Genomic DNA, 27,438 nt, shown 5'->3' with positions numbered 1-27,438 from the left:
TCAACTGGAGGAATTCCAGAGAGAGAGACAGAGAGAGAGAGAGAGAGAGAGAGAGAGAGAAGGGAAATGTTTCCTGAAGGTTTTCATTTTAGAGAAATTTCACAATTGTATTTAAATTCTGTTAAAATGTATTGCCTGAAAGTTAAAGTTGTCAAATGTAGTCAGAATGGCAGCTTCTCTCTTCATGCCTCGCTCTGTTTTTTTCTCTTAGCTTTTTTTCTGTTTCTCTCATATTTTCTCTGCCTTTTCTGTCTCTACCTCTCTCCTATTTTCTCTGAACATCGGCCTCTGTCTCTCTATTTTTCATTCTGCTTCTGTCCCCTTACTCATTTGCTTCCACTTACTTTTTTCTCCTCTCTCTCTCTCTCTCTCTCTCTCTCTCTCTCTCTCTCTCTCTCTCTGTGTGTGTCTCTCTTTCTCCCTCTCTCCATTCTTTATTGCAAACATATTGACCACACATCAGTCAGTTGACTCCAGCAGTATAATGAACTTGCCCTGAATTTCTGGGGTGGTTTGATTTTCGCAGGTGAAGCGTTTCGAAACCGATTTGATGTGACGTCCAGATTAAACTATCTTGTATTCAGTGGTCATGTATTATGAGCATGTTTGAAAGATACACACACGCTCTTGTGCTCAGTGCACAGCTGCTGAGTGTGGAGCTTGAGCAGGAGGGGAAATGTAGCACTACAGTAAAGCAGCATAGATTTGCTGCTAATATGTCTCTTTTATATGTAATATATCTTCAGCCCAGGAGTAATGAATGTGCTAGCAGTGCTTACTGCCTATCTGCCATCTGAAATCTCAAATGCTGCTAGGTTTAATGTAATACTGTTAATCCCTTCACTAGAATCTCTCTCTCTCTCTCTTCTCTCTCTCTCTCTCTCTCTCTCTCTCTCTCTCTCTCTCTCTCTCTCTCTCTCTCTCTCTCTCTCTCTCTCTCTCTCTCTCTCTCTTCCTCACTGGGTTTTCCTTTGGTGACGATAAGGCTCTCCGCAACTGCGTCTGGAGGAAAATCTCTTTTGTGTAGATTACATTATGTTCTCCTTTTCATTAGAGCAGGGAGAGCTGTGATCTACTCCTTTAATCATGAAGGGATAACTCAGACACTCCATTTAACCCTTTTTTTATTTTATCAGTGCTAAATCTTTCACAGCCTAGCAGCCATATTAGCACAACAACGCCATGAATCAGCACCTACCCCAACCTAACACGCTCTTCTCTCTCTCTTTCTTTTGCTTTCTCTCATTATCTGTCTCTCTCACCCTATTCCTTCATTCTTTCATTATATCTTCTCCCAATATCTTCCTCCCGTCTCATTTGACTCTTTTCCTCTCCCTCGCTGTCTTCTCACACTTTAATATCCCTCTTTTTTCTCTGTCTCATTTTCTCTCATCCTACAAACCACCCCCTGCCCCAAACCCCACCCCTCCTCCTCTGGCTTTCTCGCAGCAGCCAGCTGAGCTGAACGCTTGGGTAAGCAGAAGCTGCACCCTGTTAATCTTACTTTTCTCTCTCTTTATTCAAATGGCATGTTTTCATTGTGCATTATAACAGAATGGATGTGCGAATGTGTACGCACACACACATACACACTTGCACACACACACACATGCAAACAGATGACACCTCCATCACAACACTTGGAGCTATTCAGCTAGAAAATTGCACATCATCTGCATAGCAGAGTGACTGGAACCTTCCTGCCAGCAAACACTAACTGAATGAAGAAAAATGGGCAATATGATTACACTCTATGTAATTATGTGTGTGTGTGTGTTTGAGTGTGTATGTAGCCCTTGAAAACCAGGCCATTGTCTGAGGTTTCATTTATGTGTCACATAGGCTTTAGATGACATTCCTACAGGTGGCATTCTACTGGAAGGGGCTACATATACACACATGTGTTCCTAGAGCGGTAATAATGGGTCAACAACAGAAAAAACGATCATAAAGAGTTGAAACAAAGTGCAATGTGTGCGAAGGTGCTGTAATTCAGCCCTGTAATTTTGGCCCCATAGGTAATCCCTCTGACTTTAGAGTGCATAATTTTATCTATCAAGAGCAAACATAACATTTTTACATAACATTTGATCTTGGGCATGAATTCTGCGCCTAGTGAGTTAGACACAGAGATGTGCAATATGACTATATTACATCATAGATTGTGTTGTTTTGGTTCTGGCTATATCACTGATAGTGTCTGTACTTAGGGCCTAGGCAAACAAAATCTGTGTATTACTTATTTCCACTTTTTTCACATCAACAATATTGCACAGACAATTCTAAATTGCTCATATACATTCAAGTACTAATGTAGGCCTCCCCAAATTACACAACGTTAGCCTGCTGGGAGTGTGAAGCCTAGCTCATGATTCCCCCAAGACATGCAGAGCGAGTCACTGCCTCGTTGCAAACTGCTATTAAATTTACTGGAAAGTTCAACACACTTGGAGGAGAAAACTAACAGCCCAGTTCTCTTAAACGAGCTAACAAGCACCCACATCAGCTCAGCATCTTTACCGTTCATAGAGATAGAGGTCTATTTTGTGACTTCCAAACGCAAATGAGGCTGATGACAGGGCCAAAGCTTACACAGTTGTGCCACTTGGGATGATTGGCAATATTGTCCAAATTTTAAATAAAACATATCTCCTAAATATGTCCTGTGAATAACTGACCTTTGTCCAATTAACTGCTAACATATTTTGCCAAATCGTTCATTGTTAATATGGCAGTCTTAATCTTGGACAACACTTATGTAAGGAATTACCCTCACCGTCACTGATGTGAAAGGATTTGTCCTTTAGCGCTTTTTTAACAAACATTGTTACCCACAGACAGAAACTTACCAAGGGAAAAATGCTAACCTAGCATGCACAACAGCTATCACGCTAGCACATCTATATTCAGCATTTCTGCCCATTTTACCAGCATTCACTGGATGTTTTTAATAAGTGGAAACATAGTGGTCTAACACAGCACTTGCATTAATGAATATTTGTCCCTTTTGGTAGATTTAGAAGAGTTCATGACACAGTTAGATGTTCAGTTCAACTGGGTTGAAGGACTCTGACCAACTGAAAAAAACTTTAGAAAGAGAAATGTATTTACTGGATTCACTGATAGTTTCCTTAAATGTAGCACTCGTTTTATCTCTCAATAACAGAAAAGCTGAATATTATGATGCATTTTGTGTAACTGTACTTCAGTATCATGTTATGTTTTTGCCATATCGCTCATCCCTAGATAACTGCACTCTTTTTTTTCTGATGCTCTCTTTCTCAATCTCTTTGTCTCATTCAATTTCTCTCAGTAAAATGTCTTTTGTGCTTGCACCTTTGCTCTGCTTGCTCTTCTCCATTTTAATCATTTCTTTTCTGTTCTCCTCCTGCTTGCTGCAAAGGTCTTTATGTGCTGGATGGCTTTTTAAGATAGCTTCAGTCTCACAGGTATATCTCGCTTCATACTGTCTTCCTACCACGTGGCTGGGTTGATGTCGCCATGCAAATTCACAGTGTGTGTAGATTTATTTCTTCTTTTGAAGTTGGATCCAAGACCAGTTTGGAACAGCTACACAATTCCATGACCTGCTTCATAAGCACGAGAATTGGTTTCGTATCAGCCAGCTCTGCTGGGACTGTTATACACCTGTCAACATTCTGCATGTGAAAATCCATCAGTTCATCAGCTGTAAGGTCCCAAACATGGCCCTGAAGCCTCTTTCACACTACATTAGTTTTGCTGGTTGTCCACATATTGGTCTGGGAGTTGTATTAATTTAAATCTGGTGTGAATGACATTCCAGAACATTGCAGCAAGTCATGTAGAGTGAAAAGTGTTTGCAGAAATTCAAGGTAGTAATGTGAAGTGGGGCATAAGAACACAGTGGATTTATTATAAAACAAAACAACACCTGGAATACAGCTCTGTTTAATGGGAAATGTCACAGAGTGAAATTACATAGCTATAAACATCTCTATCTATGTCCCATTGGCTCTTTCTTTTTGTTCTGTCTCTCCAAGGCCAAACAACTGGAAAGGAAAGATGCAGAGTTGAAGCATTTGGCTGCTTTCTACAAAGAACAACTGCAGCTAATGGAGAAGAAGGTAACACACACACACACAAAGTTAAGATGTTTAAACCAACTGTGAATTGCAAAGATCTAAAATGATTATTTTATCATAATTAGGGGCTAGCCAATACACAAAAATGGCTCTTAAAACTGCACTTAAAGCTGTTACAGTGGCATATTTTCAACATCAGTTTTGTACTTCTTTCTGCTTTAAAATGCATTCCCACTACATTTTGAACCATTAACTGTTTTGGAAAAGGCCTGTGTATTTGCTTGATACTAACCTTTGTTATATTTAGCTCTTGTAAGGCTGTTGATTTGGTGTATAATTTAATATAAAATATCAGCAGCACAGATTTGAATAACTGTAAAAGGTAGTTTCATACTTGCAGTTGTGAGTAACAAAAGCAGCATGAATATATATTTGTATGTGATTCTAATGGCATGACTTTGACAGGAATCAGCAACAATATAGACTTGAAGATTTAAAGTGTTGCCTGTTACACTTTGCCCATGTGAAAATCCACACTGATTAACAAAGGAGCATGTTATTTAGAGCAGCGGTTCTAAAAAAAATTAATATGGGGCCCCCTTTGTGGATGGCAAGTTCCACTGCAAAAAAAAAGCATAATTATGTTCAATGAAACCATATTTTACATAGGTCTAGTTAAATTTCTGGATTCTTTATTTTTTTTTAGCACTAGGCTCTTCTTCAACACTACTTTCAACTGATGGACAAGGCCCTTGTCTTACAAGAAATTTGTCCATTTTGCTGAATATCTCAAAAAAACTGCAGACTTGCCCGTAGTTTCTAGTAATGTGGCGTTGGTCTAAGGATAGACAACCTGCCAAGTTACAGTGCACGACTGTGAATTGTGATTGGCTGGCAGATAAGTATTTTTAAAATAGTGTTTTTATTATTATTATTATTATTTACAATTCATTTTAAAAAAATTTATATTCATTATTGTTTAAATCATGGATCACATTTTAAGTCATGGCCAAATAATTTGATGATAAATGGACATAACTGAAAATTTTAAAAAGGGGTACAAGCTCTAATTTCTCCAGTTTTAGAACCGCTGACTTAGAGAGTACCTATCTGTATTTTCTGAGATGAAAATAACTGCCTAATTGCTGTGCTCCTGGAGAAACATCCCGGATGTCATAGTGAAAACCCTTTTCGGCTGACCTGACCAGTTTGTTTTCCATTTGGCTATGTTTGTATGCAAGCAGTTTTGAAAGCCCTGTGGTGAGTGTAATCCAATTTGGTTCACTTTGTAGTGCTGTGCTTATCAACCTTGTTTTATGGCACAGGGTCATCAAACAAATGCAACCAGGGCTTGCGATGGAGAGTGATGACTTCTGCTGTGCTTTCAAGAAATTAGGGCTGCATATAGTATAATGAGTCAGCGAAGATTTCCGCATCTGAAAGCCACCACAGTGGCGTTTGTACGAAAACGCTTTTCCAGCAGCTCTCTCTGAGTAAAAGCCCTGACCTCGAGCTGGAGATGGACTTTGTCAACACCCACGTCCTTCAGAGCACTCAGAGTTTAAATAGAGAGAAAGACGCAAGCCAGAAGGGTCAGGTATAGAAAGGGGGAAGGGTGATGTAGTGAAAGAAAAAAAATACATTTAGAAAAAAAATGAAGCAGACACTAGTAAAGAGGGTCCAGTATTTGTGGACACAGACATTTTTATCATGTCCAAATTTGTTAGAATTCCCACAAGAATATATTTGGTATTGTTATGCAAATGAGAAACAGAGATTAACATTCTAAGATTCATAAATCTAGTCAACTCCACAAATATTGATAACCTTCATTTAAAATGAACTAAATTAGCATATAAAAACTCACATTATTTATTGATAATTTAGGCTTAAACCAAAACTTTTATTACTAATAAAAATAACTTTGGAACAAAATGAATGTTTCCTTTAGTTCCACAAATTCCTTTGAAAAGCAGATTCCAAAAACTTTGGCACTTGAAACATCAGTTTTTTTGTGGAGCCTCCCCTGGCAAGAATGATTGCCCTCAGTCAGTAGCCCAACATTTCCAACTACAGATTCTTGTTTTTTTTTCTTTTGTGAAGTGTCCTATTCAGTTGAGACCTCAGGGTTCTGGAGGCTGGAGACTGAGAAAGCCATTGCAAACCTTGATTTTTGTGTCGCTGTATTCATGTAGTTGTCAGTTTTGACATGTGCTTTGGATCATCGTCTTGTTGGAAGACGCAGTCACAGTCTAGTCTCAGCCTTCTGGCAAAGGTAACAAGATTTTCAGTAAAAATGTTCTGGTGTTGAATGGAATTCATTACACCACTGACCTTAACAAGAGCCCCTGACCACAGTCTCTAACATTAAAAAGCCATCAGCCCACCACCATACTTTACAGTGGTTATGAGCTGCCCCATTTTGTTCTCTGTCTGTTTTTCCCCTAACAATACAGCAGTGTGCATGGCCAGAAGCTTGTTTCAAGTTGTAATTCCTATGTTACTTAGTAGAGTTCAGACGCTGGTGTTTCTGTTTTAGTCTGAGGAAGGGCTTCTATCGTGAAACGTAACCAAAACAATTGAAATGTTGAAACCCCAAAATACAGCTAAACTTAGCAGTTTTGAAACTATGCTGTTTGGCTTTGTCTCTGCCTCTCTTACCATCATCCTCACTGTGTGTGGTCAAAATGCAAATATGTCCCCTTTTTTGTAGCCATTGTCCAAGCTATGCAGCTCAACAACCTCATGTAAGCAAAGATTTCTTAAGTTGTTCCCATGGTTAATGGATGTCAAAACAATTTTACCTGTGTGTAATACCCCAGTTAAGCAGGTCCTGATAGGAAACAAATTTCCTAGACACTAAAAGCAATACCAAGATACATTTTTCTCCAACAGCACACATTCGTTTGTTTTTATGGACAGTATTCTTCAATGGTGCCCATAGTTTCGCCAGAAATATATTTGACAGAACGAACGATTGTTTTTGCCCATTTTATTGAGGGGTGCCAAAAATCATGTATGTACATAGGCTAGTACACCAAATGTGTCTGCCATATAATAATACAATATTTCTATTTTATTCATTACAAACAAAACATATTCTGCATACAACAGCATATTCAAATACCCAGAGTGAACAAAGAGTAAACACAGATTAGCTTGCACAGTTCAAATGTCAGTTCAAATGTCAGTTCAAATAACCCCATTCAAACTTGCCCTCTTTCTAAAGATTGAGAAGGTAGATGTAAAGAATTGAGCTGAGAGATTGAGGTGGGAAAAATGTAAATATTCAGCAAGTTAAAATAATTATTGCTATCATTTACATCATGGCACACAGTTCTGGCTATATGATGTATATAGTCAGAATTTCTAGAACAAAAAACAACTGTTAAAATAGCTTCTCTCTTTTCTTTATCACTCCATCCTTTTGTACATGGTGAATCTGAATGCTTAGTTTTCCTCTCCAAACAAGTTAATACACTAAGCAGTTCTCTGTAGTCAATTGTTCAAACAGATGCAACAGACTGCATATGCATTAGAGGATGAGTGTGTGACCTTCACCGTTGCGCACACACACAGGTTTGTTATTTGGACATGAAAGGATGGTACCTGGAAATGTCTGTGACTAATTTGTGTTATAAGCTTTAGGTTAATACATAATCAAATAAAAGTTAATGTATGGTATAAGGAGTTTCACATTCCTATATGTTGGTATGTTGCACATTGGTATTTTGGTGTGCTTCTAAGCAGACTTCTCTGATCTTTGCAAGATCAAGAACTGCTCTTTTTTTCATTCTTTGAAGCCATGCCTGTCATGGGTTTCACTTCTTTTGATGGAGTAAGATTTTATTTTAGACACTGTTAGCCTTCATTTCCGTCCATTCCTCAGAGAGGGAGAGAAAGAGAGAAAGAGCAAGCTTTCTTGAAGTGTGTTTTGCAGTACTGCAGTGCAATGGAGCAGAGATATTGGCTACTGAGAGCCACCAGGGCTGCTGCTCTATTTGCACAGTGAATTAACTCAGGCTCATGCAGTTGAATTGTTTCGGTTTTATTTCTTTTTTTTCCCCACTCTTCATTCTTCCACACCTTCATAACTGCTGCTCCTGTGCTCCCTTATCACCCCACAGCATTCTGGGTTATTTAACGTGTGAGTAAATCGTTTAAATGCTACAGTTAGCACTGCTGAGAGAGAAAGAAAGAGAGAGAGAGAGAGAGAGAGAGAGAGAGAGAGAGAGAAATGAGAAAAGGGACATAGAGACAAGAAAGACAATAGAATTTCCCTTCAAAGGACAATAGACTCCTTTCTCTCTTTCTTGAGTGCTTAAATCAGCACCTGAACATTGGATGGTTAATGGCCTAAGATTAGTCTTAGTCACAATCTAAAATACGGTGTAGAGTGTAGAGCCTTCTCTGACTGTTACAGAACCAGACTTCACCCCTTAATAAGGCCTTAAAAGCAATGATTAGACCAAAAAATATAGCAGATTTTTAGTAGACTTCCTTGCAAGTCTGAACTTGCACCATATAGGTTCTCAATTAAGTGAAGAAAAAACCTATAGTTAGCACAACTTACCAGTTAGCCTTTTAGCTAGTGCACAGCAATTAGCCTGTTAGCCAGTGCTACACAGCTCCAAGTACAGCATTTTTGAGTTTTTGCCTAAAACCTTAGACATCAGAGAGAGATTTCCCTGAAGAAGGGCATTTTCATCTTCCTTTGTTCTCACGTGCACCTGGAACACATCAATATGAGCTAATGGTTATGGTTGTCTCTCTACCATAGTGTTATATTAAACTTTATTTATTATGTCGGGTTTATACACTGTGACGTTTTAAATAGTTAATGTTACAAATAAATACAAAATAAGAAAACATACAGACTCTTTGTCCTTGTATTTTATCATTTAAAAAAATAATGCTTAATAAATTTAACTTGAGTAGTGTTTTTTTGGCAAACGCAAACGGGCATATTTTTGGCTTGTAAAAAACTTCTCCCCAGTTTAGATGCCTGTGCCAATTTACATCATGCAGAGTTCTAAGAGGGCTTTCCTGTCCATCCTAAGAGAGTGAGGCCAATTGTGATCTCAAGGACTCTCTGCCTTGGAGGCAGAGGCATTACTGTGGATCAAACAGGTGATCTCCTGATAATAGTGCCAACTGGTCTGCTGCTCTTGGCTAATTTTACAAAATGACAGTATGCTCCTTAGCCAGAAAACACTGCACTGATTGTCGAGAAATCTGAATGTATGCATATAATTAATTATTTTTTTAAGATACTTCTATGTTATGAGGCACATAAACAGGATCATCCACTTAAGCTAGTTTGTCTGACACTGAGATTGTGATAATGTTGCCAAATCAATTTTTTTTCACAACATATTAAAAAAAATGTGAGTGAAAAAAATGTAGTTATGCTCCTAAAAATACAGGTGCTTAAGGGTTCTTTGGGCGAAGCTATGGAAGAACCATACTATTTTGAGAAATGTGTGAGTGTGAAAATGTTAAAGGTTTAGAAATCCATTAATTAATCTTAAGGTTCTTTAAACACTTAAATTAATAGCAAAATTGGTTCTATATGGAACCAAAAGTGGTCTTGAATGGCTTTGCTCAAATAACCTTTTAAGGCACCTTTAATTGTGTGTTCATGTGTGTGTATATAGTCCCTCATGGTAGGAAATACATCAAATATAAAATTAACAATACAGTATATTAACATTATATAAAAACTTTTACTTGCATTATATATATAAAAAATATGCATACATTATGAACTATGTGGATGTTTTAGCATTGCTTTTTACATATTGGCGTTGGATATTGTACATATGGATACACTGGATTCCAATGTAGCATGACAAGCTGAGTAGGGAGTAAAATCTGAGTGCAGGTGACAGTTCTAGGAATTAAATAGAGCAAAGTGCAGTTGTATGGTGAGGTGAGTTTGTGATGGACTGTGGACTGGTGCACTGTATTACTAGCTGTTCAGCATCCTGATGGCCTCGGGGAAGAAGCTGCCTCAGAACGGGCTAGTTCTGGACTTCTTGATCTGTATCTCCTGCTGCTGGGCAGCTGTGAGAAGAGACGGTGGCTTGGGTGGGTGGAGACCTTCATAATCCTCTGGGTCTTCCTCAGACTGTGGCTGGTGTATAAGTCCAGGAGGCTTGGGAGCTGAACCCTGGTGATATGCTGTGCTGTGCACACACCACCCGCTGCAGAACCTTTTGCTTGCGAGCAGTGCAGTTTCTATACCAGGTGGGATACACTCCTATAGAATGCTCTCCTCAAGGCAGGTGCAGAATATCCTGAGGATGCCAAATATTACATACCTAATCCCCTCACGTGTCTGAGGTGGAAGAGGTGCTGTTGTGCATTCTTTCCCACTTGTTTTATGTGATGAAGGCACAAGCCGTGATGTAGTCTGAACTGTGTTGTTTACCTCTTGATTGATATATGTACTTGATGATATTGTATATTGTTCTATAATCATTTGATCTCTGCATCTCATGGTTCTTGTTTGGAACTCTACTCAATTCACTTAGAATTGAGGAACCAATAATGTTTATGGAAACAATGAAAATTGTGATATTATCCACATTCTTTTCTTCAGTTTGGTTATGGATGACCATAGGCAATAAATCAGCAGCCATGCTGTGGAAGAGAGGACTCACTGTGAAATTAATAAAACACACACACACACAGACACACAGAGAGAAAGAGAGAGAGACACACTTTCACACCTGGCAAAACCATGACACTCAATCTTAGTTCAGTTAAGTTGCTAAGACCTCAAAAGCTCAATCTGTTAATATATTTATAGTTACTATATTTAGAAACACTACTTCCTGTTTTTTGTCAAAGTAAGGGCCATTCTGACCAGAAAAGTTACAAAAAAAAAACCTACATCACTTTTTTGACCCAGTGCCAGTAAATAAAGGCAATATAAGTGTGGACAGAAAACAGTGATGAAACAGGAGACCCAATGGATTAAAGGGGTGTGTGTATGTGTGTGTGTGTATGTTTTGTATCTGCGGCACATTTAGGATTACTCTCCATGGAAGAACTTAACAAAGGGTATTCCGGATTAGTGTGTGTATGCTGAATCTTAAAAAGCCTGTATGTTGGAGCTGTCGATCAAAATACTTTCCTCACACACACACTCAGATACACATGCAGCAGTGCGATGCATATGTGTCAACTGAGAGAAGATTAAAGGGCTCGCCTCAATAGAGCAAGGCACAGAAAAGAGAAAGAAAGCGGAAGAGAAGGAAAGAAAGAGAGATTAAAAAATAAGTGTCTTCTCACATGTTTCCATTTGCTTGTGTAAGCATGGAAGCGCTTCAGAGTGTGTGTACCTGTATTGTGTGTGTTCATGTGTGAGTATGATTGAGTGGAGGCATGGATGAGGGATTGAGAGTGGGTAGTGAGTGTTTATGTTTGTGTGTGTGTGATAAGCTCACAAAAAAGCAGTGTGTGCTGAAGTATATAGACTAGTGTGTGTCTCTCTGGTCCTAATAGGGTTCAAAGCTGCTTTCAAAGTGTTTGTTCTGTAATATGAGAGAGCAGAGAATTATATGTGTTTATGGTGGGGAGGCAAGGCGTGAGGGAGAGCGAGAGTGAGAGATTAATGTACAAAAACCAGCAGATATAGATATGAAATGTCAAATATGGAATAAAATCACTTTATGATTTGCAGAATTTATTTGCAAAGTTTACAAGTATTTATTTCTGGTTTTGCTGCTGTCCAACAAACAATCATTTCTGAATGCTACCACAACACGTGGCAACAGAGTAAAACATCTACACTCGTTTTTAGTTACTACATCATTTCAACACAGCAGATGACCTTTACATTGTGTGAAAATTTCATGATGAATGGACCAATATAAAGGCTCCAAAATTACCTGGAGATATATCTTTTTACTTAGACTTCCATTGAAAGTGGGAAGAGAACAAATGCATCTCCAGTGGATTTTATTCAAAGTAATTTCTGAACATTTCTAGTGGTCCATTCATCATGAAATTTTCACACAGCGTGAAGGGCAGCTGCTGTGTGAAAATAATGTGGTAAACACAAAAATTTAGATACATGTTGCGTACAAAAACAATACAAAATGCATATGGTACACTTCATTGCACATCGGTATCTATATATAAACGATACATATTGGAACACTATATGATCATCTTGACAGTACACATTTGTATGTGTGTGTTCACATACTTTGATTTTCAAACCACTCTCTTAAGAGCTTGCACATTTGTAAGTGACGGTAATAAAAACAGCAGCTTATCTCTTGAGGATGGGGCTTTTCAGAGACACGGTGGGGGCTGTGACAGGAATATCTCCCCCAGCAAGAGAGACACTTTACCTGGGCATCAGGAGTGAAGGGCTCCCCCTTTCACACTCCACCTCCATTCACACTCCCAGCTTAAGCTACCAATCCATGACACTCCACTCCAATCTCACATTCATTTATTCCTAAGCCTCAGGGAGAGATAGCGGCGCGTTCTCATTCCATATTCCGCTTTTTATGAATCGCATTGTACGTTTTTATTTTATCCGACATAAACATTCCGGAAGGCTTTTGAGGGGGGGGGGGGGTTGTGGAGGGTTACTGTAAACCAACGTAACCACTTCATCTGCAGTGGCACACCATTTAATTAAAGAGACGCGTACGCAATAGCAATATCCAAACCCTGCCACTTCTGTCTGTGTCTTATTCAGTCTTGCTGGAGGTGGGATATCATTGCCTTCTTGTTCATTCAAGATTACAGCTAATCCCTTTTAGCCTTAAGAGTTGCAGAAAAAAAGTGTCAGAGTTCACAGGTGCAGGTTTTAAAAATAATAAAGTGTTACAAGAGTTCAGCGAGGAGAGCCACGGTCAAGAGATGGAACGATAGAGGAAAGACTCAAGATGGAATTATGGATAGAGAAGGGAGATGAAATTGAGCAAGGCTCCCATTCTGAGGAACTGGAATGAACTCTCCTCATATTTCCCCCTTCAGAGACTAATAGGTGAGAGTGGAGGATTATATGAGCTCAGCGAGTGTGAAATGTTAAAATTAACTGAGAATCCAGGGGAATTTAATGGCAAGATTTTGCATGATGGCTTCTGATCCCAGCACTTTTCTTGCACCCTTTCTTCAATTATTCTTTCTCTCCATTGCTCACTCAGTATTGCAGCTGGGAATATTGGGAGTAATTATCCTGCAGAATGGAATAGCCTCAGCCATTTCTACCTGCATTTGGCATTAGGGCTGAGAGTGTAATTTTAATACCACTGTGCTAACTGTTTTGTGGAACCCAGACTCTAATTGTTTTATAAGCCCCTTGAGACTGGGTCATGATGAAGATGATGCACAAAAAATTCAGGCCCCTGTATAAGCCAATAAAAAGGCCCTGCAGCATGCAAATGATAATTTGTTAATAAATTTAAAAGCATTTATTGTTTGTTATATGGTTGTGAAGCATCATTTTTATGTTATAGAAGCGGTAAACTGTAAAAGCCTCTGAAAAAGAATACTTTCCTTTTTTTAATACAGTGAAATGGAACATAGCTGCTGATGTTGCACAGGAGCGTGTTTTATGAGCTGATGTGGACAGCAGATAAAGTGAAATGGAGGCTGAATAAACCTACTGCATGTCTTTTTTTCATTGCCTCTCGACCTCCATCCTTCTATTCCTCTCAATCTCTTTTTCTCATTTTCTTTTATTCTGTCACTGCATACTCATTCATTCTCTCTTTCTTGCTCTCTCTCTCTCTCTCTCTCTCTCTCTCTGTGCAGTAATTGCTGTTTGAATGCCTCTGCTTGTCTCACTGAATAAAACTTTACAGCGCATCACAAACTGTGATACACCACAGTGATGAGCTGATGGAGGTGCAGACCCACTTTAATAGCTTTATTTAACAGGGTTGTAGCTGAGGTCTCCCACAGCCCCCTCTGCTTTTGTTTAACGTCAGAGCAGCAGTGATGTCTTTTCATCTGAGATTTTCAAAAAGTTTTGTGACTGTAACTTGTGGATTACAGTGCCCTCCACAATTATAGGCACTGCCAATTATTGAAGGAGCTTTATTTTGTGTTTGGTGAACTATTTTTGTGTAGATTTGGCCACATGTTTAGGGTCATTATCTTGCTGAAATTGAAGTGAAAGCTGAAAGTGAAGACCCATTTTCAGCTTTTGGGCAGAGGCTACCGGATTTTGATTTAAAATGTCCTGGTATTTCAAAGAGTTCATAGCAAGGTTCCCAGGGCTTTTGGAAGAGAAACAGGCCCACAGTATCACTGATCCTCCCCCATACTTCACAGTGGGCATGAGCTGCTTTTCCACATACTCATCTTTTGTGTTACAACAGACCCACTTAGAGTGTTTGTTGCCAAAATGCTCAATCTTGGTCTCATCTGACCAATACACAAGGTCCCATTTGAAGTCCCAGTACCGCGTAGGCGCAGTGCAGACATTTACATTTATGATTCTAAGTGAGAAGTCTTTTTCCATGCATTCCTCCCAAACAGCTTGCTGGCATGTAGATCGTGCCTGATGGTTGTTACGGATACTTTGTGACTCCAAGATGCTACGCCATGAAGCAGTTCTCTAACAGTGAGCTTTGGAGAACTTTTAACTTCTCCTGCCATCCTCCGCACTGTGCGTGGTGGCAAGATAAACGTGCATCCTCGTCCAGGCTTGTTTGCCACTGTTCCAGTTGTTTTAAACTTCTTGATGTTCCCTCTGGCTGTAGATATGGGCCGATGTGGGTGAGTGGCTGTTTTCTTGTAGCCATTGCCTGACTTATGAAGGTCGACACACATCTGCCCTACTTGAATAGTGTGTTCTGTTGTCTTTCCCATGCTGAAGCGGGGATAAGAGGAATAGGCCAAGCCCAAGGAAACAGGAAGTGATGAATTACTAATTAAAGGTTCCTAGATACTCTGATCAACTTCATAAACTACAGTAGAGATGACAGAAATGCTTCAATTACATTTATTTTCTAGACATTGTTAGGGGTGCCAATAATTGTGGAACTTGTCATTTTGTGAAAAATAATAATTTCTTAGTCAGGGATTTATTCATTAATTTTTATAAAGGTTACATTTTTCAAGAATATTCGGTGTGAAATTTGACTTCTGCAATATAAGTTTAATTCATTTTAAGGCTTTTAATGCACTTTAACCAGGGGTGCCAATTATTGTGGAGGGTGCTGTGCATCTTTCTGCTCCATGATGTGAATGTATGTTAACTCTTTCAATATATATTCAGAGTACAATTAATTACATAAAGTGTTTAAAAAGACAGTTTTAGAGAAGTTCTGAGAAAGATATTGCATAAAGCAAAATATTAAAATTAATTTACGGGGTTGACTGAGTGTTGTTCTGTCCAGCGGCAGTGCTTTAGCAGCAACTCAGAAAGAGGTAGTTCTGTTTACATCTCAACATTGGAATTGTGTATAAAATGATGTAATCATAAGAAGTTTAAAACTTTTCTCCTTCCTCCACCCCTCTCTTTCTCTCTCTCTCTTTCCTCTGTTTAGAACATGGATTACTACCAGCAGACATTACAGATGTACAACGAAGCAGAAACTAAAGCTGGGGGCAGCATCAAGTAAGTGCAGTAACAACCCTTCTGCTCCTAATCCATAATCCAGAGGCACCACTGGGAGGGGAAATACAGAGAATGCTGCTGATGAGAATTTTAATTAACAGTGACATAGATGGCTGGTTTAGCGAGACATTCAGGGAGGTTCTGAGAGGGTTCCCTCTGAGGGTCTCTCTTACTCCTTCACACATTTTTCCCTGTGACTCCCTCTTTATTTTACTCATTCTCACAAACGTACACCGCCTTTATTTTAAAGTGCATCTGACTAAGATAAATATTGAGTCATTGATCAGTGGAACTGAAACCTGGATCAAATTGAGTTTTCCAAGCAAGTGCTGGTTGCTACAACACTCCTTGCAAATTCTCTGTATCCCTTATTCTGTATATCTTTATACAATTTTATAGAATGAGTCATGAAGCTGACTGTGAATAGAATGGCATCAATAACAGATCTGCTGCCTATATGTGTGCCTGTGTGTGTTTGTGTATGTGAATGTGTGTGTTAGGGTGTGTAGTTCTATAGTGCAGTGTTTTGTTTTTTATTTTCTGGTCAGTAGAGAGATGGATAACTGAAGCCAATTAGGCAGCACATACTCTGCTGTCTCTTCACACAAACACATTCATTACGGTAGGCTGGGTGTCCAGTGCTTGCTCGCTCACTCTCTTTCTCTCTTTCTCTCTCTTTCACACACACACATACACATACACATACAGCACACTCACACAGTGCTATGAAAGTATTTTTCACTCTTTATAGTTTCTCAGGCTCCTCACATTTTATTTTGTCTCTCTGGCTCTTGCCCCTCGCTTCAACATTCTTCTTCAGTGTTCCATTTACTTTTTCACACTTTGTTTTTCTCTCTCTCTCACTCTCAGTTATCTCCATCTCTTGTCCCTTTACTGAGGTGGAAGGAGAGAATATTGAGTGAGTAGATGAAACCCTTCATCAGTGTATAACACCGCTTATCTAGTGCCAGGACACTGCTGGCTGCAGTAAATCTGCAGTATCCGCTCAGTCTCTGATCCAGCATTTCCAGTCGTGGCTGATGAATGTGATGTTTATCAGATCCAATATTAGGAGTGTCATAATAAAACTTGTGATTTGTTTGTTTGTTTTTTATCTTTTATTTGTTAAAATGCCTTTTTACAAAACAAAGAAATGTGCATGATATAAAATACCTGATTATATTTCAAAACATACGATGGTAAATTAGTTATATATTTGAGTGCAACATAAAAATCTAAACATTATAAACACCTGAACTGCCTCATACAAAATATTCTTTAAAAACTACACTATGCTTTTAATTTTTTATGCTCAATTTTAAAGTTTAAACTTATATTTTCCCCTATCTTGACTTATCTGACCTGGGAACCAAAACACACTCCTAACATGGTTCTGCTTTTTTCCGTCACTAAACAGTCTTCACATGCCATTAAGAATGTTTTGATGCCACATCTTTGAGTCTTGAATGAATGTGATAGAAATGTTCTTGATGACTCAGTGTTCATAATGGGAACTAGTATTTATCAAGGCTATGTGCTCTTTCTTTTTTATTTTTACTCTAGCAGAACCGGAACAGTTGATGTATTTGATGTTTGACTTTCATTTTTAAACCTTTTAAACCATCCTACGGCTTGTTCTTCAGTAACTACACAGACTACTGTGTACACAGTAGTGAATTATTAAATTACAGAAGTATGTAATAAAAATTTAGAACAGTCCGGCCTTTTACAGTGCTTATGAAAAACAACCTGTTTAAAAAACAGCTTATGTGTGATGTGTTTATTGATCAGGTAACAAACATTGCTTTTATATTATGGTTTAGCCAATATTTACTGATAGTATGATGAATTAGGACTATTAATAAAAACGCCAATAAGCATTGATGCATATAGCAGAGAGAAAATAATGGTAATCTCCCAGTGTTTTAAGTGATGCATTACCTCAGCATCTATGTAATAAATTTGAAAAGATGATAACAGATTATTTAGAAAGAGACGTGTTAAACTATCAGTATGGTGTGGTGTCAGACGAATAAATGAACGGTGTCTGAAACTTTCAGTTCAAAGGGCTGCTGCACCAGATACTTTATTGCCTTATCTTTCGCCATGTTTGTAGTTCATTGTTTTGGTGCTTAACATTGATTTTCTGTCTTTCCTCTCAGGCCCAGGGATACAGTTCCTATCTGTCCTGAGCTGCAGTCCCGGGTGTTGAACTGCTATAAGGAGAACAGACACCAGACTCTGCACTGCTCTGCACTAGCAAAGGAGTACATGAACTGCATCAACTCTGCAAAGAAGGTGTGTGTGTGTGTTATTAGGTACATCTTTGTTCACTATTTGCCTATTTTATCAGGTCTTATTTCTAAATGTTTACTATTTTCAGGATTCTCAAAAAACCCACCACTTAAATGGTATTTATTTTATTGGTAGATTGTTTTGGCATGGTCGAGGTATGTTAGCGTATGTTACTGGTAAACATGGATCATATACAGTTTTACTGGCGCTTTTAAGCACATAAAATGTGTACTCTATTAGGTGACCATTTCTGGAATTGATACTGAATGATTTAAAGTCCAACAACATCCGTTGTTAGTGTGATCCACTCTGTTTAGCAAACACACACACACACACACACACACAACTCAAACATTTTACCACTATGTCTTTACTACTGCAGTACTTAGCATCATCCACCACCCAAATAACCCTAGCTTTGTGAGAGCCCTGACCAGTGTTTAACACGGTAAATGCTAAATGAGGTGCTGTCATGTGTAAAGGAACTCTAGGTAAGATTTGGTATTTTTGCTCCTCCTACAGTTTTTGAGTGTAATTCACTTCTGCAGCACTGTCCAGAAATCAGTAAGGAGACACATACACACTTGCACCCACCGCCTAAAGCCATCTATTGATATCAGATATAATTTTTTTTTTTAAATAAGCAGCTGTCAGCAATGTTGAGTATAGTTAATCTCACTGTACAATATAAAAAAAATAAAAATAAAGTAGTTCTCAGAAGAGGGTGTCGTGGGTAAAAACGAAAAAAAAGAAGAACAGGGTGAAAAATGCCAATCAGTGTATACAGAGCAACAGATGGGCTCCAGTCTGTAATTGTAGAACTACAACATGCTGCTCTGGACAGTGGAGCTGAGAGAATGGACAGTGAGTGTAGAAACAGGGAGGTATTGGTGATCTGTAAGCTCTTGGTGTTTTCCTGTATTAAGTCTAAAATCCTAAATTGTATATTTTTTATGCGCTAATGTAGAAGAGGATATTTGTGCCTCTTGAAATGTGTTTTGATAATTTTCACAGGGGATATTGAAATGCAGTGGCCTGTATTATCTTTGGGGTGTATGTGTGTCTGTGTGTGTGTGTTTGACGCGTAAAGCCTTTTATCTCTGTGTACAACACAAGGCTCCTTTTAATACAGGCTCACTCATGCATTTTGCAAAGGGAGAGAGAACAACGGCTTTCATTAAATACAATCTGTGTGTGTGCGTGTGTGTGCGTGTGTGTGTAAGTGTGTGTGTGTGTCTGTCTATGTGTATGAGCTTATTGCACACGTGTCTCAAAGACTGCGCGGGGGAACGGTCGAGCCCTCAAGCTCTAGGGCTGGCGTGTGGTGTGGCACAATGCCAACTAGAGCGGGCAGGCTGCCAGCAATAAAGCCCCCGAACTGCAGCAGAGGCTGTGCTATAGAAAGACTGGAACATCAGAGTGTAGGGCTAAAAAAAACAAGAGGCCAGATATTAGAGAGAAGTTCGAATATCAGGGTAGTGCTAAGAATACAAAACATGAATTAATTTTAGAGACTATAGATTTGAATACGAAGACTTACCATGAAATCAGTCTAGTTCTAAACAGGGACAAGATTATGAGGGTAAAGAGAGACAGAGTAACAGACAGATTATAATATTAGAGTCTAATAATAATATCAGGCAGGCACCAGTTATTCTGAGGTATATTACCAACAAGCTTATGAATGTAAGAATGTAATGCTGAAGAGAGACCAGAATATCAATTCAGTTAGAGACTAACCCATCAGTTTAGTGCCTTGTAAAGATCATAACTACGAAGTCTAGAGCTAAAGAGTTCAGCTTAGAGCTCGAGAAAGATTAAAGGGACATAACTCATTTATGAGAGGAGGTCAGTAATGAGGCAAGTCATGAGGGGATGCAGTGCAAAAGAGAGGGCAAATGCAAAAAAACAAAAAGAGCAGTAAATATTCCAATGGCACAATCTAGAACGAGTTCCAGGCAGCCTCCTGTTGCACGATACACGTTAGTATTGTGTAGTAATGAAGGGCTTCAAGAGTTTCAGTCTTCATTTCTTATTTTTCTGCTGCCCAAATAGAGAATAACAGATGAAAAACCAGCTGCGTTTTGACAGATTTATTTGTCCTTAAATCTATTTGTCTATTAGTTGTTAAGTTGTCAGTGTGAGGAGCAGCTGATGCCTTCAAACGATAAAGATTAGAATAATAGAAAACCAGGGGAAAAAACGGAGATGCATAATTATGTTTGGACAGCGTATGTGTGCTAGTCCTCCTTGTACTCCAAGGGGATTAAAGCACTAGTGCGCCAAAAAGAAACCACTTACACTCACACATGGGCATTAACAGTACACTGACAGATTATGTAATATTTCTGAAAAGGAAGAAGAGATGTCGTTAAGAGAAATAAAAAAGGAAGCAGGGGCTAAAAAAAGACAAGCAGAGGCATAAACATTAAAATGTAATGTATCAGTGACATTTCCATGGGCATACCGGCCGTATATTTCAAACATATCTCTGGATACCCGACTATCTTACTCATATATTTACTGAGTCTGACAGGTATTGTTTCAGCCGTCTTCTTCCTAAGCGCTGACTGTCCACAGGAACCACACTGCCTGTGATAATATCTCACCGCATTATCTTCCTCTCAGCGCCATCCGTTCCCATGCCTGCCTTGTCTTAAGGGTATCTCATTGTACCTCTCTACACTCGGAACGCAGCTGCTGTAATCCTGTCACAGGATGCTGCTGGTTTGTTGTTTGATAATTTGGGCAGCAGGACCAAAGAGAAATGTCACGCAAATGAAGGGTTCCTTTCATTCGCCTTTTTGTCGTTCTTTTGTCTTTTGTCATTCCGTCTCTCTCTTTTGATCTTCACTGCGCACCGCCGCCGCCCTTATCGTCTCTGAGTACTTAGTTATTTCCTTATGCTGTCTTTGATTTATATTGTGGGCAAAGCCTTTTATAAAAGAAGCTGGATTGTTGGGGGGAAAACAATTTTGTTCTTTGTGTGGAACAAATTGACCAATTGTTTACGTCTTCATGACATCTCCATGCAGGTTTTTGTTAGTAGTACTTTCTAGTCTTCCAGCCCTGTTCTGCCTGTTCTCTAGTGTCCAAACTACACTCTTTCTTCTCCTTGTATGAAGGTGTTTCTGTCTATTTCAAAGCCCCTCATTTTCTCTGGGCTTCTAACCTGTTTGTATGCTGAGCGCTATTGAATCTCACGTCAGCACCTCTTAAAGTCTCAATCTGAGGTCCGAGTTAGGAGCATCAACCAAAGTGGCTTTAACGGCTGTCTTGGCTGAATAAAGACTGCACACACCATCTCACAGACAGATTCTAATGTCCGGAGCTTGGTCTTTTCATGGAGACAGACAAACAGACAGGGGGACAGAAAGGGAAAACAAGATGGGCAGCTTTTCAGGTATCACTGATTCATGTCAGTGAACATGACTGCACCGCTGTTTTGGCCAGATATTGTGATGTACTATCCTAACCTCATGATAATCTGATTTTTTCACATTTTAATGACTGACAGTGTATGATTACTGACTTATTTAAGAGTAACTGTGGAGGTGAACTTTTGCTGTTGTTTATCAGGAATAAATGAACAACATGCATATTAATTTTATGCAATTTCCAAATTTGAGGAAATGTCATTTTAGGTTTAAAGAAAGGTGTTATCTTGGGTGAAATTATTTAAATAGGCATTAGCATTTTCAGAACATCAAAACTAGAGGATTAGCAATTAATTTACTTTGCACTGTTTACAATTCCCACCGTGACCCTGAAGTGGAGAAGCGGAAAAGGAAATGTATGTATGTATGTATGTATGTTTACAATTCCTCCTTAATAAACTATGTTAATATATTAAGGGACAAATATTTGAATTTAATTGGACTTACAGCTAGGGCTGGGCAATTAATCAAAAATCAGTTGAAACTGAAACTTCTAATTGACACGATCTTCTTTATATTGATTATATAATTATTATTTTTTTATAGGCTTTACTTTTTTTATTCTGTTATGTTCCCAGTGTGTGTTCATGTACTGTCCCTTTAAAACCACACTACCACTCTGTAGTCACATAATTCTGCTCCTATCTGCCACCTGGAAGCAACATGGAGGAAAACCTAAACTCTGAGGTCAATCAAATATCTCGGACATCTTGTACCAAGAAAAACACTGCGCCCGTGGTTTGGACTTGGGAAAAAAAGAAGTCAAATGTAAATACTGTGAAAAAAATATTTAAGCGACCAAAGCAAAATCACATGCTGCATATGAACCGTGCTCAAAAAACAAGAGGGGAACAAGCTCCCAGCAACAGTAGAAATAATATCCCAGCTTTAATACTGGAGTCACTGAAGATTGTCAAAAATACCAAAATCAAAATAATGGTTCATTAATCATAATCATGGTAAAATGTACAGTTAATCGTGATAGTGCACTATTTGCACTATTTTTATAAATGTTATATTATTTATAAATGTTACAAATCAAATGAATCACATTTTATGAATAGAACATTTGCATGATATTTATTAAACGCATCAGTACATTAATCAAATACATGTGCTAATGCTGCACTGCTGATCATAAACCAAAAACGAGCTCCCTAATTTGTATCAGACAGGTCTAGTGCTTCTTATGTGGATACTCTACAGCAGGTCCTGATTAAACCAATTTTATATACTGTTTTTTCTGTTGATATTTTGAAGCATAAACATGAACAGTAAAGAAAGCCACACTACAAAGATCCAAGTGGTACTTCTTTTTTCTTTTGCAAAAATACACAGCGTGGAGGGTTGAACTTACAACTTGCAGCAAAACAAATGACCTGAGGGCTGCAGTGCCCTAAACAGAGCACTCTCTTTATACACAGAGCAGCAGAGGAGGCTCAGTGAGAAACAGGAACACTACTATGAAAGTGTTATCCAAAAGTTAGTGTAATCCAAAATATATTTCCTCTGCAGTTACCTTGTGACGGCTCCCAATTACCATGGTACTCTTAATTTGAGAACCCCTGCAAACCATTGGCCATACATTTAGCTAATACTGAATGTTATTCCAGGTGGCTACAGCTTCCATCAGAGTCACCTGTGTAACAATAAACAGTTCTAAAGACATATAACTGATTGACGATATCTGGTAGTTTATCTTTCGGTTCATTGTATTGGATCACTGCTTTTAATACATTTTAATAATCATTATTAAATGTTGCTATATTGCTGAATCAAATCGATTAATTCAGTGAAGATCAAATCAAACCTTTCTCAATTAAATTATAAACCACTGAATCAAATCTGTCAGCTCAAAGTGTCATATTCCCACGTTTTTATAAATGATTTTATACAGCAAGACAATTCCGGCTTGTTTTTTATTATGTGATAACCTCAGGTCAAATGAACCAATATAACCGGGCACAATTTCTGTTTAATTTACATGAAAATAATTTATTTGTTGTTCTTCTATAAATAAGATAGAAGACCTTGTGGCCAAACCCATCCTGTCACTTGTGCACTTTAGTTATTCTTAACAAACCTCTCCTACTTATTGGCACAGCTGTAAATATCCATTAACACAGTTCAGATGTGGCAGAGAAATCCGCTCTAGGCACTTCATATGACAATACGTGTTCTTCCTGAAGCTTTTCTTAAGGCCCATTCTGTCTGCCATGGTGAGACTAATCTCTCTCAGTGGATGAGTGCAAGAACAGAAGAGGAATGAATGATGGGAGGGGGAAGGAGCAAGAGACTGATGGAAAAGGGAGAGCCATTAAAATAATCTCATACAGAGGTGACCTGGGCAGCTGGCAAAGTAGCAGTGATTGAGGGAGAATGTGCGTGCACACACACACACACACACACACACACACACACAGGAAAAAAACACATACACAAATTATGGACATAGTGTACATAGGCTCTTTTAGTCATTGTCTTTTTATTCACACATGCTCTCTCTCTCTCTCTCTCTCTCTCTCACACACACACACACAAACACATGTTTTATTGGAGTGTTTGATCAGTGTCACTGTAACATCATTAGCTGTCCTGCTGAATATATGACATCACATCTCTGCTTACTGATAATGCACTTTTAACATTACTGCAGATACGACAGAGAGCCTGCAGACAGGCCATAAGTAACACACACACACACACACACACACACACACACACACAGGTTGTAGAATCAGATGAACTCACTGATCTATCTATCATAAGGTCACAGCATGGTCACACTAAAGATGACAAAGTGCTGCCTTCCTTTATTATTGCTTTAATAAAGAGGCCATCTCCCTGACCCTCTCTCTCTCTTTCTCTCTCTCTCTCTCTCTCTCACTTTCTCTCTGTCGGTATATATATATATATATATATATATATATATATATATATGTGTGTGTGTGTGTGTGTGAATGTATGGAACCAGGGCACTGAAACATTGCTGGATACCGTTGTAGGCTGCTTCATATGGGACAATATATTATATTGCCCAATGTTTCTTAAATATATACAATATTCATACTATGCTCATTTTAAATTATTGTGAAAGCTGTACTGTGTTGTTGTAGCCCCCACCATAGTTTATCTCTTGAAAAGAATAAGGTAACCTTTGGGGATCACGTTGGAAGAGTAGAGCTGTGAAATTGAGCTGTCGAAATGTAAACAAGTAGATGCCTTGACTCTTCTCTGTGTGCAGAACTTAATGGTCAACCATGGATCGTGAGGATGAAGATGGTGAAGATGAGTGAAAGGAGATGGGACGGCATCAATCACTGCTTGAATTCCACAGAACCACTTTTAATCTGTGTGTGAGAGAATGCATGTGTGTTCCTGCACACATTTGTGTATAAATGTATTAAGAAGTATGTTCAGCTTTGAGAACAAATGTCCCTCGTTTGGAGGGAGTGTATCTTGTGAGTGTGAGTGTGTGTGTGTGTGAGAGAGAGAGAGAGAGAGAGAGAGAGAGAGAGAGTGGTGTTTGTGGATGATGTTGATTTGCTCTGATGTACCTGGCTTGGCAGTGACGCATTTTTAACAATAAAACATCTGCACAACCACTCACTTCAGTGTAAACACTCAACTTCTGTCCTAATGATTTACCCTCACTCTTCCTCACACACACACACAGCTGTTTTAAAATGCATCAGGGCATCATGATTCGTTAGTCTGAAGGTGTTGATCCAACTGCAGTAAAATACACTAGATATGCAAAAGTTTATAGAAATCTACTTAATCAACCACACGTCCCAAAATCGAGGGCATTAGGTGGTCAGCATTCTTTTGAATGTATTCTGCCAAATAGACATTAGTGGGGTCCTGCCCTAGGGTTGAATAATGAGTTGGAGTGGCGTTTGTGATCCAGAACTAAATAGTTGGAGCTCTATTGCTTATGCAGTCTGTCTGATCCAAAGCCCATTGCTAAGGGGCTTTATTACCCACTCACTGGCAATGGCCATAGGGCATGGTGGTCTTGGGTTCATGTACATACTTAAATACTTGAAAAATAGCTTGACAAAGATACAGTTGTGTCTGCAACAGCAGATTCACTGTTGAGCCTTCCGGGGGTGTCACAGGCTTAATCCCAGCGAAACACAGAGGAGGTGCCTAACTGGTATCAATGTAGTGGGTGATGTAGGGGCTCCTGCGCTGGGCCCAATGAGTAACCTTAGATGAAAGGTGTAGCTGGTTGCTGATCAGATCATAAATAGCCACAGCAACCTTAGTGGTTAGGTGTAGGATACTTAAATGTACAACAGTCGATGATAATTTAGTGGTTGCTCGTAGAGCAAGTGTGGTGGGCCCTATGTGAAAATCTAATGGACTGGCATAGGATATATTACATCTTATCCTGGGTATAATTGCAATTAAATTTAGAAGTCAAAAATGGAATTAAATCCAGGGCAAAACTCACTAGTTACATTCATTACACATCCAAACACAATCTGAAGATTATCAGACATTTTAACATAAGATAAAAATGTGATTGATAATTGGGTTTCAGTATGCGATCATTGTTAAAGAGGGAAATACTGTATATCCTTTTAATGAGAGCATTTAAACATATGCACTCACCCACTGTTTTATGAGATTTTGACATGCACTGTTCTCCTGTGAGCTGCTCTTGTCCCTTCACAGCTCATCTCCAAAGCAAATTATCTTCTGGAATCCTTAATGAACTCGCAAAGGTCTGCTCGGCTGTAACCCTGAAACACTTGCATCTTAGTCTCTCTCTCTCTGTATGTCTCTCTCTCTGTATCTCTCTCTCTCTCTCTCTCTCTCTCTCTCTCTCTCTCTCTCTCTCTCTCCTACCCCCTCTCCATTCTTGTGTTTCTTTCTCGTTTTCTATTTCTGAGTTCTGGATTTAGTCTTGTGTGCAGGAACGTTCAGGTAGCTCTTACAAGTTTTGACATCTCTCGCCATTGTTCAGGTAATGTTGCCATGGTAACTACAGTGTGTGTGCAAGTATGTGTGTTTTTGTGTGTGAGTGTGTGTGTGTTTTGTCAGTAGTGGGGTTCAGAGGAAGTGTGATAACCTTTAGCCTCGAAAGTGCAGTGCTCTCTCCGTCACCGATTCCTTTTATTAAATGCTGCTTTCTCCTTTCTCTCTTCCTCCTTTTGCGGAGCATCGCCTCTCTTTGTACCTGTGTGCACCACTCTGAGAGTTTCTCTGAGCTGTTTTTTTGACCCCAATAAGCACTGCTTTGGTATGGAGGATTGAATCTCTCGCTCACGTAAATGGGAAGAATTGGCCCTCAGGACCTCTGTGTGCCACCTCCATCTTCTCTCTGTTGATGTGGCCATAGCAGCTCCACAGATGGCCCAACCTTGACACAAACCACAGCTCCCTACACATCACATGATTGCACTATGCCTACAAAACACATTAAAATAGGTGCATTTTGAGGTGATTTTTATGGATTAGTCTTTTCCTAATTCCTGGAGATTACATTGAAGTAGTAGCTAAAAGCATTAAATGGGAATTGTGCCAAAATTTTGACATTGTTAAATAATTTAGATAGAGACAAAAATTAATGGAGAATTTCACATCAAACCACACTGATGTGACATTCTCCATTCTAATCTTTCCAAGGTCAGAGATATTTATACTGAAAGGGATAGGGGCCAGACCTCCAAAGCATTATTTATGATTGATTAGCAATATGCTACTTGATTATGTTCTTTTAAATACTTCTTAAAAAAACCTTTATATATATATATGCAGGGTGTAATTAGATAAACTAGAATCACCACAACTAAAGAAATCTCCTTTGAGGTTGCAGTGTGTTTGCAGAAATATATTCATGCCAAATATTATTTTTATATTATTATATTTCAATAACTGAGTTATGCGGAAAATTCCTTTAATTCCACTAAAAACAGTTACCTGTAACTTACAACATATTTATCTGCTCTGGCATTTCTCTGAGAGTCTGCCCCATGTTAAATCTTCTTTACCAGCTTTTAAACTTGTGGTGTATGTGATTTAGGTATCTTCGCAA

General features: G+C 38.8%; 1 protein-coding gene across 1 annotated transcript in view; it reads left to right on the top strand.

Moving 5' to 3' along the window:
- chchd6b (coiled-coil-helix-coiled-coil-helix domain containing 6b) overlaps nucleotides 1-27,064 on the top strand; it is a 36,026-nt gene extending 8,962 nt beyond the window's left edge. Inside the window, exons 5-8 of the mRNA XM_066665596.1 lie at nucleotides 4,023-4,106; nucleotides 15,590-15,660; nucleotides 17,823-17,958; nucleotides 24,637-27,064. Of these exons, the coding sequence (XP_066521693.1) occupies nucleotides 4,023-4,106; nucleotides 15,590-15,660; nucleotides 17,823-17,958; nucleotides 24,637-24,663 (318 nt within the window). The 3' untranslated portion in view covers nucleotides 24,664-27,064. The remainder of the gene's footprint in view (nucleotides 1-4,022; nucleotides 4,107-15,589; nucleotides 15,661-17,822; nucleotides 17,959-24,636) is intronic.
- Nucleotides 27,065-27,438: the final 374 nt, after the last annotated feature.

Source organism: Hoplias malabaricus, chromosome 3 (assembly GCF_029633855.1).
Source record: "Hoplias malabaricus isolate fHopMal1 chromosome 3, fHopMal1.hap1, whole genome shotgun sequence".
NCBI classification, from domain to species: domain Eukaryota; kingdom Metazoa; phylum Chordata; class Actinopteri; order Characiformes; family Erythrinidae; genus Hoplias; species Hoplias malabaricus.
The sequence above is the reverse complement of the archived record's forward strand: the minus strand, read 5'-3'. Positions and strand labels throughout refer to the sequence as shown.